This window comes from Copadichromis virginalis, linkage group LG1, assembly GCF_057382275.1.
Source record: "Copadichromis virginalis isolate Kocher_CV1m ecotype Utaka linkage group LG1, C_Virginalis_male_GT1.1, whole genome shotgun sequence".
Lineage (NCBI taxonomy): Eukaryota > Metazoa > Chordata > Actinopteri > Cichliformes > Cichlidae > Copadichromis > Copadichromis virginalis.
Window position 1 is genome coordinate 15,847,920 of NC_140618.1, and position 14,512 is coordinate 15,862,431.

Consider the following 14,512-nt stretch of genomic DNA (forward strand, 5'->3'; position numbering starts at 1 on the left):
CCCTCCTCTATCAGCCATTTAGCTCTGCTCGCACCTCACTGATTAGCAGGAAAACAAGACTCGGTAAGAAGCTGGCTCCTCGAGAGCTGGCAGGAAGAAAAATCTTAGGTCTGTCCAACAGAGAAGACTTTAATGGGGTATCCTGGTGAGGCAGCAGGCTCGTATTTGCAACATTATCCTCCTGTGTGCAACAATGCGCTCGCAGATATGAGGGTTTGTACCACATCCAGCTGCTAGGAGACCCCTGAGGTTCCCCGCCGTAGTACATACTGTAGTGAGTGAGTATGGGAAAAGAAAAGAGTACCCGCTATGCTACAAACTAGGAGAAGAGAGATTTCACAGTTATTATCATCACAGAAAAAAGCTGATTTTTTTTTTCATTTCCAACTGTAGGAGGCTGATAACACAAATTACTACACTTTTCCAGAAATAACAGGATAATACTTTTAAAGTACAAATGAGGTTGTACAACGTTCATGGGAGAGTAGCACGTAGCAGCTTCCTGTCAGCTCCTCAGTGCTGACACTTTTCTGACATGTTGATTACACACTGCAAAACAAAGACGTCAGACGCATAGAAGTGGAGTTTGTGCACACCTGAATCACATGCACGCCCCCTTTTTTTCCTCTGCTCTGTGCCTCAGACATAATAATCAGCTGTGATGACGCCGAGTATTTCCCTCTCTCCCTTCAAACAACTCGGCTCAATACGAGCAGACTCGCTAATGGCTGAATATTAAAAGAAAAATCAATGTTCCCTAAGATAGACCACAATATCTTTGATCAAAAAAAAAACAACAACAACAGGAACATTTTGTCCAAAGGTTTTTCTATTGGAACACTGTGAAATTTCAGGGGGTTTTTTTTTTTTGCTCTATCAAATAATGCAGACAATTTGTCAGAGATGGCCACATTAATTTTTGCCTCCAACACCGTGATGTTAGCTTACAGGCACTGATACTGTGCTCAGAAAGTCTTTAAACTGTCATACACGAGCCGACAAGAGACACATTCTTCCAAATACGGGACTTTTCAGCTGATAATAGAGGAAATGCTATTTGCCAAGAGCTTTGATCTACACCACAGTATCATGACAGAGCTGAAGAAGCCAGCTGAACTAATTCTTCTGGCAGAGACGTGGTCTTTCAGATTATTCAAGAGTGGGCATTTGAAATAGCTGCCATGATAGTCCGAGTCCTACTCTTCATGCTGGCAGGATGCTGAATTCACCTCAAGGTGTTTGTGAGCACCAATAACACAATAAAGTGTAGCTTGTTGGATGCAAGCAGTATGTGTTACAAATAAGAGGGGGTGGTGAGATGCATATAAATATCTTGTGTTTTTGTGAGCTATAAAGGTTGCTCTGAAGTCTCACGCTGCACCACTCAACACTGCATCGACATCTGCCGGTTGCCCTTATCTCAATTTAATTAAAAACGTGACCCAAAGAAACACCAGCAGGTACCGAGGAAGTCACTGACATTTTATAAAGCGATTGCAGGTTAATTGGCAACACTTTGCAATCAGCACTTTGGGCTCTCTGATCATAATTATTAAGCATTTTATGTGTTTTTAAACACGCTTCACACGCAAAAAAAATGATATGATCCTGGAAGTTAATAAGAGCAGTTACAAATTTCAAAATCACAGCTAAGAAAACATCCATGGTCTTGTTAGCAATTTGCTGCCACCTCCATTAGTCTCTTCTTTTGTCACAAAGAGGTGACATACAGGTTTAGCCACTCCCTGCATGAGTCTACTCAAACACCAACCAGAACAAGTGTTTTATGGCCATGGCGGAGAAATGAGGAGAAGGCTTGATAGCTGCAGCCTTCAGGGGCACTACTTTGTAGTTATATACACAGTTTAACACAGGGTCTGTTTTGTATTGGTGTAAACAGCCTTTCAGCAAATATAGGCTGAATAATAGCCTTAGGTAAATGCATTAAAATCATATGCTAATTAGCAATGTGTCCATCTAGCTTTTGTTTATTTAACCATGAGAAGCTGCTGGCTCCGGGTTACAGCATGCTAGTCTGATTAAAGCTATAATACTGAAGAGATATGTCAAGTTAGAGGTGTCACGATAGCTGTGTACTGCATGATATTTGAAACTAAAAGATAAGTGCCATTGATGTACATATAATGTAACTACGTTTTTGTATAAATTTGTAAAGCCCAGTTCAATTATTCCATTTTATTTTATTTCATTTTATTTAAATGTCACCAAATCTCAACAAACGTCACCTCAAGCCTCTGCATATTGCAAAGTAGCCTTAACCGGGGATTTACAGCTCTGTGGTAAATTTACACCATAGGTACACTGTAACTGCAAAACCCTCTGAAACTCTGCGCCTTAACCTCACGTGCACCACACCAGAAACTGTCGATTCTTCCCGTGCATTTCTGGATACTACTTCACCACAGTTTTTGAATTGATTAGTAGAGAACAGCAATCAATGCCTCATATATAAGAAAAGATATTTACAGTACCAGTACAAGGACTCACATGTGTCAGCAAATTCCGAGGGACATTCACAAAAATCAGAATAGATGTGAGGCAATGTACAAAGATGTGGAAAAACTTGAGGGACAAATGTGTTTCTCTAAGAAAAAAAAAAGACCACAACAAAGAGCGAGGACCCAGAAGGCAAGAGAGTCCCAGCTTTCTATTTATTGTATTGTTGCTGGCACTGCATATGAAACATGACCACACAGTAATTAACACATAGAAATGGCTCCGAAGAGAAAACCCCAACCATCAGACAATTACCACATCCGTCAGCAACACTTGGGGATAGTGGGGAGGAAGAACTCCCTTTTGACAGGGAGAAACCTCCAGCAGAACCAGGGTGGGGCGGCCATCTGCCGAGACCAATTGCCGGTGAGGGGAGGACAACAGGACAAAAGACACACTGTGGAAATGTAAAGTGGTGTATGAACATACAGAGTGAAGAAGAAACACTGCATTGTGGGAAGGCTCCAGCAGCCTAGGCCTATTGCAGCGTAACTAAGGGAAGATTTAGAGTCACCTGATCTAACCTTAACTATACGCTTTATCGAAAAGGAAAGTTTTAAGCCTGATCTTAAAAAAAAGAGACCAGTGCCCAAAAATCACTAATAAACCTAACTGTGGATTTGGGGAATTATTGCACCCCGGCCGGTAACTGTAAAATCTATGAATGTGTTATTCAGTTGGTTACAAAAAGCACATCCATGAAATTTAGTCAATCTTTTGAGAGTCTTGATGAAGCGTCGAGTCCATTTATTACGGAGTTTATTCCATGACAGCAAAGCGGGGGAGAGAGATCATTAAATGCTTCCGCTTTCTCAGACTGAGACGGGGGGAGATGCGATGGAAAAAACAACACTTCACCTGTGCAGCACCGCTTTTGTTTAACCAGATTAAATGTCCCTCTGTGTAAAGACACCAACCTGGTGGAGGCCATCATCCATATTAATGCCACCTGCAACCCAACGCCAGTGAAAGTTGCTTATTGTGGAGTGTCTCTTTGACCCCTCTAGGAACCACACACACACACACACACACACACACACACACACACAGAGTGAGGAAAGCTATCAGCCTAACGGAAAGGTAAAAGTGCTGCTAGGGTTGACTGATGCAAAGCAAACACAGAGAGACAGATAGGACAAGACAAGAGAAAGGTGGGATACACACAGGACATTCACACACATATACTCACACACACAGCCTGGAGAGGTAATAAAGGCAGTGTACTGTGCACACAACCACCCATGCAGACCACACCTCACTCACTCACACACCAGAATTCACTGACTTACATTAGCACACAGGTACACACACATACACGCTAGGTGCTCTCCCAAGGCAAAACCCAGTGTCTCACATCTATCTCAGAAGATATGTGTAAGTTTAGCTTTGCCGTGCCTTACTCTTCATGAACACCTGGAGGTTATTTAACCTGGATTATGTACTGCTTGCATATACGGGCCAGATACTGAAATCCATGGCTCCTAAACATGCACAGAGTCACCCCACCAGCTGTGATGTTTCACCTTTATTGTCCGGCTGAACAGACAGCTACATGTCTTCAGGTTATTATAGAAAATCTAGTCTAATAGCTGCTGTAATGGAGGTTATAATGTTCAGGTTTTTATCAAAGTGTGTGTAGAAGTGTGCCAGTTCAACTGTGTGGTCACTTTGGAGGAGGCAGTTTGGGTTCATTTGCACTGCCTTATACTGAGAGGTGCTTCTATTAATACCAATATCAATTATCTTCTTTATTGATTAATCTGGCAGGTCATTTCTCAAGTAATCGTCTGATCCATAACACCAGACCTGAGCTGGCCAGTTGGAGAGGTGATGTCTTTATGCTGTTGCCCAAGTCAAGAACTCAAACCTTTTATAATATGTTAGGAAAAGGAGAAAGCAGCAAATTCCCATATTTGTTTCCCACTAAATATTATTTTTCATTATTGATGAACCTGCTGAAGTTTGGACTGTCACAGCATCTAGTGACTTTATCCGGACAGCATTCCGGGACAAGGACGTGAAAAAGAGAATTTTGAGGAACTTTTAAGATTTTTAAACTAGAAAAGTCAGAATATTTAATATCTCCTTTCATCTCCAACCTCTAATATTTAACCCTCTCTGATAGGCAAGAGGTGGACAGAATATGAGCCACATAAAGATAAATCTCTGGAGATTCACCGCAGGGCTGATAGACCGCGTTGCATCGGCTTAATTCAGTGTAAAAATGTTTTAACAAGGGGGGATCTGTGCAGCACAAAGTCTAAAATCAGAAGAAGAAATGTGTTTTAAAGACGCCGCTTTAAAAGAAAATCTCCTCCTGACAGCACAGTGCACGTAGAGCTTTAACCCGGCGTTAATCTGCACACTTCCTGATCTCTACCTAGTTATCGGAGCAGCAGCAGCTTGTGCTGACGTGCTCTATAGGCTAACCCCCACCACCACCGGTACCTCCACCTCCCCCGGCCCTGCGAGACAGGCCAGCAGCCTTATATTAATTACAACCCCCCTGTATGCTTGATTCCGCTGTCACATCAGCCGGCACCGTGAAGTGGTGAGCTGGGCTGCCTGGTGCAGACGCGCTCCGAGCCCCGGCACAGCGGGAGGTCTGTGTACGCCGACCAGCCAGGGAGTGAGCGAGCCATCCAGCCCCGCTACCCTTGTCCACACATCTCCAACCAAATCAATGCCTCGCCACTGATACAAGCAGGCCTTTCCCCCCTTTTTTTTTCTTTAAAAAAACTAATTCCTCTCCGCATCGTGCAGCCGCAACCCCCCCGAGCCCCCAGAAAGGAAGAAAAGAGGCTCAACAGCGCCGAACCACAGCGCTCCATCTTCGCTTTGTCCTGGAAGAAAACCTCCACACGGACACAAAAAAGCAGTCGAGGAAAGGAAACCCTACCTTTCGACTCAACGCTGTCCCCGAGTAGAAGTAGTAGGCTATCCCCAGCACCCACAGCACAGCAAAGCACAACAATATCCTTGATTTCCTCCGCATGGCTGCCTGGTTTTTGCGTCCCCCCGCCCGTGTGTGCGCTTCGCGGCTCCCCCTGCTCGGCTCTCCTTTCGGCTGTGAGCGGCGGCTTGTCCCGGTCTGCTGTGTCCGTGCAGGGCGCTTCGCCGAGCGGCTTCGGCAGGCTTCGTCAGTCGATCAGGCGGAGCGGAGCGAGCAGGAAGCAGCAAGCAAACATCAGCGAGGTTAGAGGGCAAAGGCTAGCCGACTCTAATCCAATCAAAACACCGGCCTGGAAGAGGGCCGGAGCCGTCAGCGAGTCAAGCTGTACCGAGCGGTTCCTTACTGAAACCGAGAAACAGGGGCTGGATAGTCCCCGAAGGAAATGACTTGTAAACGTTCAGTTATGTGTCTGTGGGAGCTGTGAGAGAGGACGTGTGATCATCGTGATTTCACTCTGTGTGGAGCCGCATACGCTCTAAGGAGTCGGTAGGGGCGCCAGAGATATCCTCCCTGCTGCAAACCGGGTATAAAAACTGAAAACGAAAGCTTCCCGTTTAAACCTTTCATTGCCCTGACATGAACTGACCCATTAAAGGTAGAGACGGATTAAACAGCGCAGAGGTTTTGTTTGTTTGTTTTTGGGGGGGTTGAAGAGTTACTTCTTTTCCATGTCTCCTTCCTGCCCATGATGTTGCACATCGAAATAGGTTTATTTCAGTAAAAAGATCTGGGACAGCAAAGGAACAATGGGAACTGCATCCATTCCTTTAGATTGGTGTGAAATCCATAAAAATGAATCCCACAGTGGAACCTTTCGTGTCATTTCTCACTCATATTCGTATTTAATCTAATGAATGGTCAGAAAATAACAATACTGAGCTATTTTACTGTAAAATTAATTATTAATAATATTTTTTTCCATTAAAAATGCCAGACTTCTTCCCTTTGTAAACTTAAACTGTGACTGTTTACTGCTTTTCCATCACTTGTATCCTAAAGCAAAAATCTTGAGTTCCTCAACATGTGGAGCCACTTTACAATATTGAAGTGGTTAAGATCTTCCTACCTTTGATCCTCCCAGGAACATTAAAGTTCATAATTGACGCCTCTTGGTCTAACAATAGGTTTTTGATTTTGAACTGCAGACAAACAATCAATTAATCCACTGATTAATCAATAAAGAGATTAATGAGTTTAAGTAGAACGTTAAAGCAGACAGTCACAGTCATTCTAAGCTTGTTAGCTGTGTCTTACCTCTGTGCTCAGACCAGTCTGGATGTAGCTGGTTGGTCCTGATAAGCTGTTGAAGTTAAAATCTGGTGTTTGAAAACAACTTATCGGTTCTTTTAAATCAGTAATCAGTGCTCATAGTGGCCTGGCTGCTTCCCAAAGGACATGTACTATAAATATAAACATGTCCATGGAAACCTCAGACGCCTGTCTGCATTTATAAAGTGACTAACTATCACATCATCCATGCATTCAGTGACAAAAGATAAATCATGCTTAACTGGTTTTATTGAAAAAGCTAATAAATTTTGTCTCCTGTATTAGCCAGAGTTTCTTTTTTTTTCCCCTGCAAGGGCAGGAAAAGCGGGAAAGACTAATTAATTTTCTTCCTCGTTTAAGGAGCGGAGGTATTGTGCAGCTAATGCATGTGCATGTGTCCTAGAGGAACTTGACCTCATCCATCCACTCATGCATCCATTCATCCGTCTTATTATTTTGTAAGCACGATTCACGTACAGTATGATTTTCAGTATGGTCTTTCTTAAATAGGAAGAACAATTTCAATCTTTTATATTTTCCTTTTTTGCATGTCAGATATTCTGAAATGGTAAATGTATTGGTTCCCATGTTGCACTTTTCTAATCTACTTGAGCACTTTATACAACATGCCTCATTCACAAGCTCTTCTGAGCGGCTGCACCAAGCCCAGCAAGACGAATAAGGGTTTTGTGAGGCATGCAAAGCTGCTTTAGTAGAGTCCAACAACAAGAATATGGATCTGGAAATGAGTATCATAGGTTTCCTTTAAATTTCCTCAAATGTGCAGTATGTCATCACCTCCCCAGTATCTTTAGACTAATGAGAGGAGCAGTGAAAAACGTGACAACGATGGAAGAAAATCGTGCGCTTAGACTCCTTTGCTCACAGTAAAACGCTTTCAGAGGCTTTAAGCAGTCGAAATCCATAAAACTGCAAAACTTTCAGACACAAAGAAAAGGAAACATTCGTCCTGCCTAAAATTGTTAACATTTTTAAAACACAGTTGAAATAGACTTTTCTATGATCTGCAGCACTCAGACCAACTCTCTCTGACATCGAGCTCAGCTGGAACACCCCTGGCTAAACTAAAAGGTCTAGCTCATGTTCTGCGTGGTTCAATCTGCCTCTGACATTTTTCATTTTAATGGTGACAAAATGAGATTTTGACTGGAGAGCAAAATGCTTCTCGGTCCAAGAAAAGAAAAAAAGAAAAAAGAAAGAGATCCTATCAATACACACACTGTGCTTTTCTCCAAAGATGTCCCAGCAGATGTCCCAGCAGTACACACAGAGACAGACGCACATGCAGAAAAACACACATTTACTCAGCGCTGCTCTCGCTATGGTGGTCTGAGAAGAGACTCGGTGTGTTTATGTTACCTACAGTAGTTTTAAAGTATGGATGGATGGAAGTCAAACTGAGAGAATGGGGAGGAGGACTAAGAAGCACAGAAACAGATGTGCTTATTTAGCAGCACTGAAGTAAAAGAGGTTTTTATGTTTTGCCCTTTTGCCTCCGATGCCCTGATTAGCTCTTATGAGAATCTCAAGTTACCCCCGAAGGGGTCAGTTTGGCTCTAGGATTTCAGATAAAGATCAGCAGCAACAAGTGACATCTTTTTGGCTTTGATCATGGCTGTGAAGCTGTTATGCAGCAAGAAAATGTCATGTCTAACTTTGTTAAATCATGTTGTTGTCTTCTTGGTCTTATTTTTTTAAAGGCCTGTGCAGCAGCCATTAAACAAGAACAAGTGTGGTGTATTTTATCATTTTATGTTATGATAATATATATACACAGGAACTTAATTATATGCAAATTACAGTCTGTTTTGGCTTTTGGATTAAAGCTGAAATCTAAAAACTGTAATTAAAGGGTCAGTGAAACATGACGAAACCATCCGAGGGAAGTTTTTAATTTTACAAAATAAGCCACATTTAATGGGCAAATTTCCAAAGATGGCAACAATATGATAACAGGAAGTAGAATCCCAGGCTTTCTGAGACTCTGTGCAAATTTGTTAGTTAAATCTAACGTTATAAACACAGAGGAGAAAGAGTTGCACGGAGAATAACAGTCAGAGGAATATTTTGGCAGCGGAATATGAGCTCATTCACTTAAAGTGCAGGTGGTTCAACATTAGCTGAGCTGGGAGGACTGTTTAAAAGTCACTGCTGCCAAGAAAAAAAGGGATTTTCTTCCCCAGGTCTGGAACATGGAGGAATGGATCCAGTTTTGAAATTTCCCAGTGCAACTGCCAACTATTTGTCAGACTCAGAGATGAATTGTGCAAGTATTTTTCAAGCTGTGGTGACCGGGGACTGCTTTCTTGATGACAAAGTTTCCAGATCCATCGTACTTTACGATTAGTGTGTACCGATCCTTCAAGCTGACTTGCCAGAGATAAACTAAGGCCATCAGTTACTTTCAGTGTCAGCTGGCTCTTTGGGCATCGCTAGAGTCATTACAGAGTCTGCTTTTCTTCCAGACATATATGCAGTATTTAGACAGCGATTACACGAAAAACCTGAATGCTTGACTCCCACAGTGAGGTCACATACTGCGAGGCCATGTCGTACACCTCTTCAACTGCTTGTTAACTCAAATATCTAATTAGATAATCACACGGTTGCAACTCAGTGCGTTTAGACATGCAGACATAGTCCAGACAACCTGCTCAAGTTCAAACCAAGAATAGGAAAGAAAGGTGATGTCAGTGCCTTTTGAATGTAGGCTGTTGGTGCCAAAGTCTGAGTACTTCAGAATCTGCTGATTTGCAGGGATTTTCCAACATAACCATCTCTAAGGTTTATGGAGATGGTTAATATCCTGTTAGTGCCACTTCTTTGGGTGAAAATGCCTATTTGATTTGAAGGCCTAGTTTGCCTTGTATCAGTAGTTCAGGCAGATGGTGGTGGTGTAATAGTGTGAGGAATATTCTCTTGATAGACTTTGGGCCCCATAGTACCAATTGAGCACCATATACAGCTTGTCTGAGTATAGTTGCTGACCATATCCATCCTGTTACGACCACAGTGTACCGATCTTCCGATGCCTGCAGCAGGATGGCGTTCCATGCATCATGATTGGCATCATGGCTGTGCAGCTGACAGAGCTGCAGCAACTGTGTGATGCTGTTATGTTAGTATGTTGAATTTATGGTTCTGAAGGAAAAAGAGGGTACAACCTAACCCTAATGACCTAATGAAGCAGCTTTTGAGTGTATATTAAGATGCGGTGAATCCTACAGTGAGGTGATCCAGTGGCTGTCTTATGCTGTGGGGGTCATACAGTTAGCCTTTACTCCAGGGCGAATCATTTCTGTTCTGCACAAACACCTTTGTTCTATATATAGACCCTAAAAGCAAACTTGCTCTGACACGCTGCTGGTTTGCAAAATCTAGTGACCCACACATTTTTTTTTTTAAAAGGTGCAGCCTCTTCAGACTTCATACCTCACACCTTCAGAGCTTTCAAGGAGCCAGAAGAAGTCAGAAAGAGCCAAAACAACAGCATCCAGTGTTTCTGAGAACAGCTGAAGATGTGCACGGGAAAACCTTTAACAAGACATTTCCTGTCTCCGTTGTTACCTGCAGTTTATGCCTCATTTGTGAAGCTTTTACCGAGGCAAGCGGCACCTCAAGGGAACGAGGTTTTTTTTTCTTCCTTTTTTTTGTGTCCCGCTTGGATCTTTAGCCATCAGAATTGTTGTCTTAAGGCCAAGAAAGATGCCAAGCGGATTTATTTTACCAAGTGGATCATCATGGCCTTGCCATATTGGTCCATTTGATTGACCTTTATTATAATTATGAATTTATTTTATTTTCAGTTGCTACAAACGGGACAGACATGACTGGGGGATAGGACAGGGAGAAAGAATGAAAGAAAGAGAGGGAGAGAAAGAAAGAAAACCAAAGGGGAGAAGAGGTTTATAAAAAAAACAATTCTCTTGATCTGCGCTGTGACACTCCTGTAAATAAAAACGTTTTCCATTTATGCCATTAACGCAGAACCTGGAAGACGGGAGTTTTCAGAGTGATCGATGCATTATGAGAGGGTAAGTTCTGTACTCGCAGGCACAGTGATGACGAGTCCATTTAGTACTTTTAAAAACACGTATATCTGACTACTTAGGGTTGTAAGAAAAAAAATGTTTTCGATTAATTTCTCCCCCCCCTCAACATTTAAAAACTGAGCACTTCCAGTTTTAAGAGACATCAAAGCTCCAGATCTGTTATTCAAGCACAAGTCACGCCAATATGTACAGTATATCTCTGTAAATACTGAAAGAGTTCGACTCTAGCCCCCCCACCCTTTTTTTCTTGACAGTTTTGCATTAATGTTTACAAACACTGTCAGTTTAAACACTCGCTCCAAAGCATGAAAATCCTAGCTGTCACTTACTGCCAGTCTTTGTAGCGCGGCTGATGTATTGAAAGATAGAAATATTAAAAGAACAAAACAAAAAAACTGTTAGATCAGTGTTTCTAAGAGGAGGGAGGGTCACACAATGGCAGATTTAAACTGCTCTTCATACACTTTTAATGGTAAATAGGCATGCTTTCATCGTTAGATGAACAGTTTTAGCAGCTGCAAACAAACAGAGCATGTATGATGAAAGCGTGTGTCTAGATGAAAGCTGCGATCATATAATAGCAATATCTGTCTTGCCAAAAAAGTGCCCACCGTGCACTATAAATCCAAATAATGAGTATCACTTTTTTCCCATTGTAAAACAGCTACAAATCCTATAGATCGAATCAACATTTGGTCTTTTTTTAAACGGTTAATTCATCAGCTTTTCCATCAATAGGCAGTGTTTTTTCCTGGAGCTCTTCTTATATGTATAACTGAAACGTCTCCTTTTTCTCTTGCTTTACTCTTTATTAAATTCTGGATGTTTATCCACCCAATTTCCACCTGACAATCAACATTCTTGACGCCGACCTTCACTTTGCATCTTTTCTTTTATCCAGCCCAGTTTTGTGTCTGTTTTCATTCAGGCATGTGTTGCTCTGGCTCACCTGTGAAGTGTGTAGATTTATTGCACTAAGTTGAAGCCTCTACACTAGAAACGACAATAAAAAGTGGGCTCAACACTGAGCCTAGCAGTCTGAAAGACACGCGGATAACCTGCAGCATCTCCCCTTTGAATCGGTCTCTGTAGAATACCAGCCTTTCAGATCTTCCCACACATTTCCTGTCTGATCCGCTTCTATATTCAACTGAATAAAGGCAAAAAATGCGCACAGAATTTTGCGACACATGAAATATCGAGCCCTTTGAATGTTTCACAAGCATTTGTCCCCCTAAAATCTGAAACAATGTCATATTTTGACTTTCATATTTTGATTACACATATGCTGTTGTCCGCTATGAGTAAGTGCAGCAGATGAAAAATAGCAACATGCCCAGTATATCCATCAGAGAAAAAAAAAGGATTTTTTCTCCATTTTCTAATTAATTATGTATTCATTCATTTATTCTTTCTTATGTAGGGCTTACAGTCAGGAAGTCTCAGGCTAAGTGGGTGAAGAAAATGGAAGCAGGTGCGCTGGCTTATAATCACATTTTCAGTGGGAGGTGGTTTTGCTAATGAGCTTCTGGTTTTCAAACACGGTGTTAAGATTTCCTGTACTGACGCGATCACACCGGCGGTTAATAGCCACAGAGGACACAGGGTTGATTTCAGAAGTAGAGGGGCAAATCGGCAACCAACGCAAAGTCACTGCTGCAGGGGCTTGAAGATCTGCAGACTATATTAAGAAACATCATATCATCATGTAAGCCGCAGCACCAGTATGATTTCTATGTTTCAGTGTCGGTGCTTTGTTACCATTGCGAAACAGCTGCAAAACACAATGATATGATCTGTGCAAATGAATAAATTTACTTTAAAATGGTAGAAATATATCCAAAAATTGCATGTGGTGATTTAAAAGTTTCAAACTCCAGCAACATATTTCCTGCCATTGCTCATAAAGATGCTGAAGGGTGGAAGAATTTTGAGGAAGCATTTTTAATAAACTTACAAACTTAAAATTAATATATTTGTTACCATGCAATGATTGAAACGCAAAAAGAATACAGGACAAAGGAGTCATTTAAAGTCCTGCAATCACACATGTGCTGTGTCTTTAGGGTTCAGGGTGTAACTAAAGTGATCTCCTTGCAGTTTTGTATGCATTAAACAGATATTTATATGAGGTGCAACTGTGTTTGTGGTACCTGCAGGTCTGGTTACAACCCTCCTCAGGCCACTCCACGCAACTGCTTTACTTTACATAATCCTTGTAACTCTGCTAGTTCGAGCTGTTTAAATGTTCACAAAGGTGATGGTAGTCAGCTGTGGTGGTGCATAATACATCATGGAGCCAACACACACTCGAGACGCCGATCAAATAAAAAAGAAAGTTTCTTCTCTGTCCTCTAAAATATAAAAGGTATGATTTTATACATCTGATGACTTTGGAGGTTAAAGGTGCTTCTACACCCCGCTGTTTTATTCTTTTTGAATAAAAACCTTCATCCAAAAGAAAGCAGCTGAATCTAACTTTTCAAAGGTTTGAAGTTTAAGTGAGTCAGTTAACTCTTTGGTATCCAGGGATGCTTGCTTGAGTTAACAATCTGTACATGTGATTTACAGGCAGGTATCCAACCATGAAACCAACATAAACAAAGTATGAGACGGCTTCACATTCCCATGAAATTTCAGAGATATTTATAAAACTGGACAATTTAAACTATCTGATCATCAATGGATGTGAACTATTGTGCAAGAACATGTCTTCTAAATTCAACTGTCAGATACATTATCATATATATTAATATTCAACAAGCTACTGGAAGGATTCCTGTTTTTTGGAGGGTGTAATGTCAGTCTATCACTGAATGTGTTCCTGTGACTGGTCAGCACTTCGTGGAGTGGGTGGGAAGTATTATTCAGCATTGTCTTTATCTTGAAAAACATCCAACACTCTAATACCACCAGCTCCACCCCCACAATGCTACAGGCCCTGCAGATCAGTTTATTGAGTCTGTTGGCATTCGCCACCCTCAACCTTCTGCCGCAGCATACAACAGTATAGAAAATGGGACTGACCATGACTTGTAGACAATCCTGAGCATGTTAAATGACCTCCGCCACCTCAGAAAATAGAGACGGCTCTGGCCCTTCCAGTAGAGTGCAGTGGTGGTTTTAAACCCAGTCCAGTTTATTGTCATTGTGAACTCCGAGGTATTTATAGTCCTCCGCTACGTCCACCTTGACCCTCTGGATTTCTGGTCTACTTAAAGTCTGCAATTATTTTCTTGGTTTTTGTTGCACCACATGACAAAGGAGTCCACCAAAGCCCGGTACTCTGTCACATCACTGCCACTGATGCATCCAACCACCTCAGTCATCAGAAAACCTCTGTAGATGGCAGGTCTCTGTTCAGTGGCTGAACTCCATAAAGAGATGGATAATACTGGATATAATCAGTAAATGATGCTCAGTTGGTATTAAGGGGACCAAAGTGTGGCAAGAAAATATCCCTACACCATTACACCACCATCAGACTGATCCACTGATACAAGGCAGGATGGATTCATGCCGTTTATGCTAGCTTTCTGCCAAATGTTGCACCAGAAATCCAGACTTATGAAACCAGGCAACCTTTCTCCAAACTTCTATTTTTAACAGGTTTAATATCTCTTCACACCTAAATGAAGGACAGGTGTGTAGGGGGAAAACATCTTTACACAGATAAACTTCACACACTGTCTTGCATAAA

General features: G+C 41.8%; 1 protein-coding gene across 1 annotated transcript in view; it reads right to left on the reverse strand.

Moving 5' to 3' along the window:
* Positions 1-5,923, reverse strand: part of galnt2 (UDP-N-acetyl-alpha-D-galactosamine:polypeptide N-acetylgalactosaminyltransferase 2) — a 65,970-nt gene extending 60,047 nt beyond the window's left edge. Inside the window, exon 1 of the mRNA XM_085452465.1 lies at positions 5,417-5,923. Within this exon, the coding sequence (XP_085308591.1) occupies positions 5,417-5,512 (96 nt within the window). The 5' untranslated portion in view covers positions 5,513-5,923. The remainder of the gene's footprint in view (positions 1-5,416) is intronic.
* Positions 5,924-14,512: the final 8,589 nt, after the last annotated feature.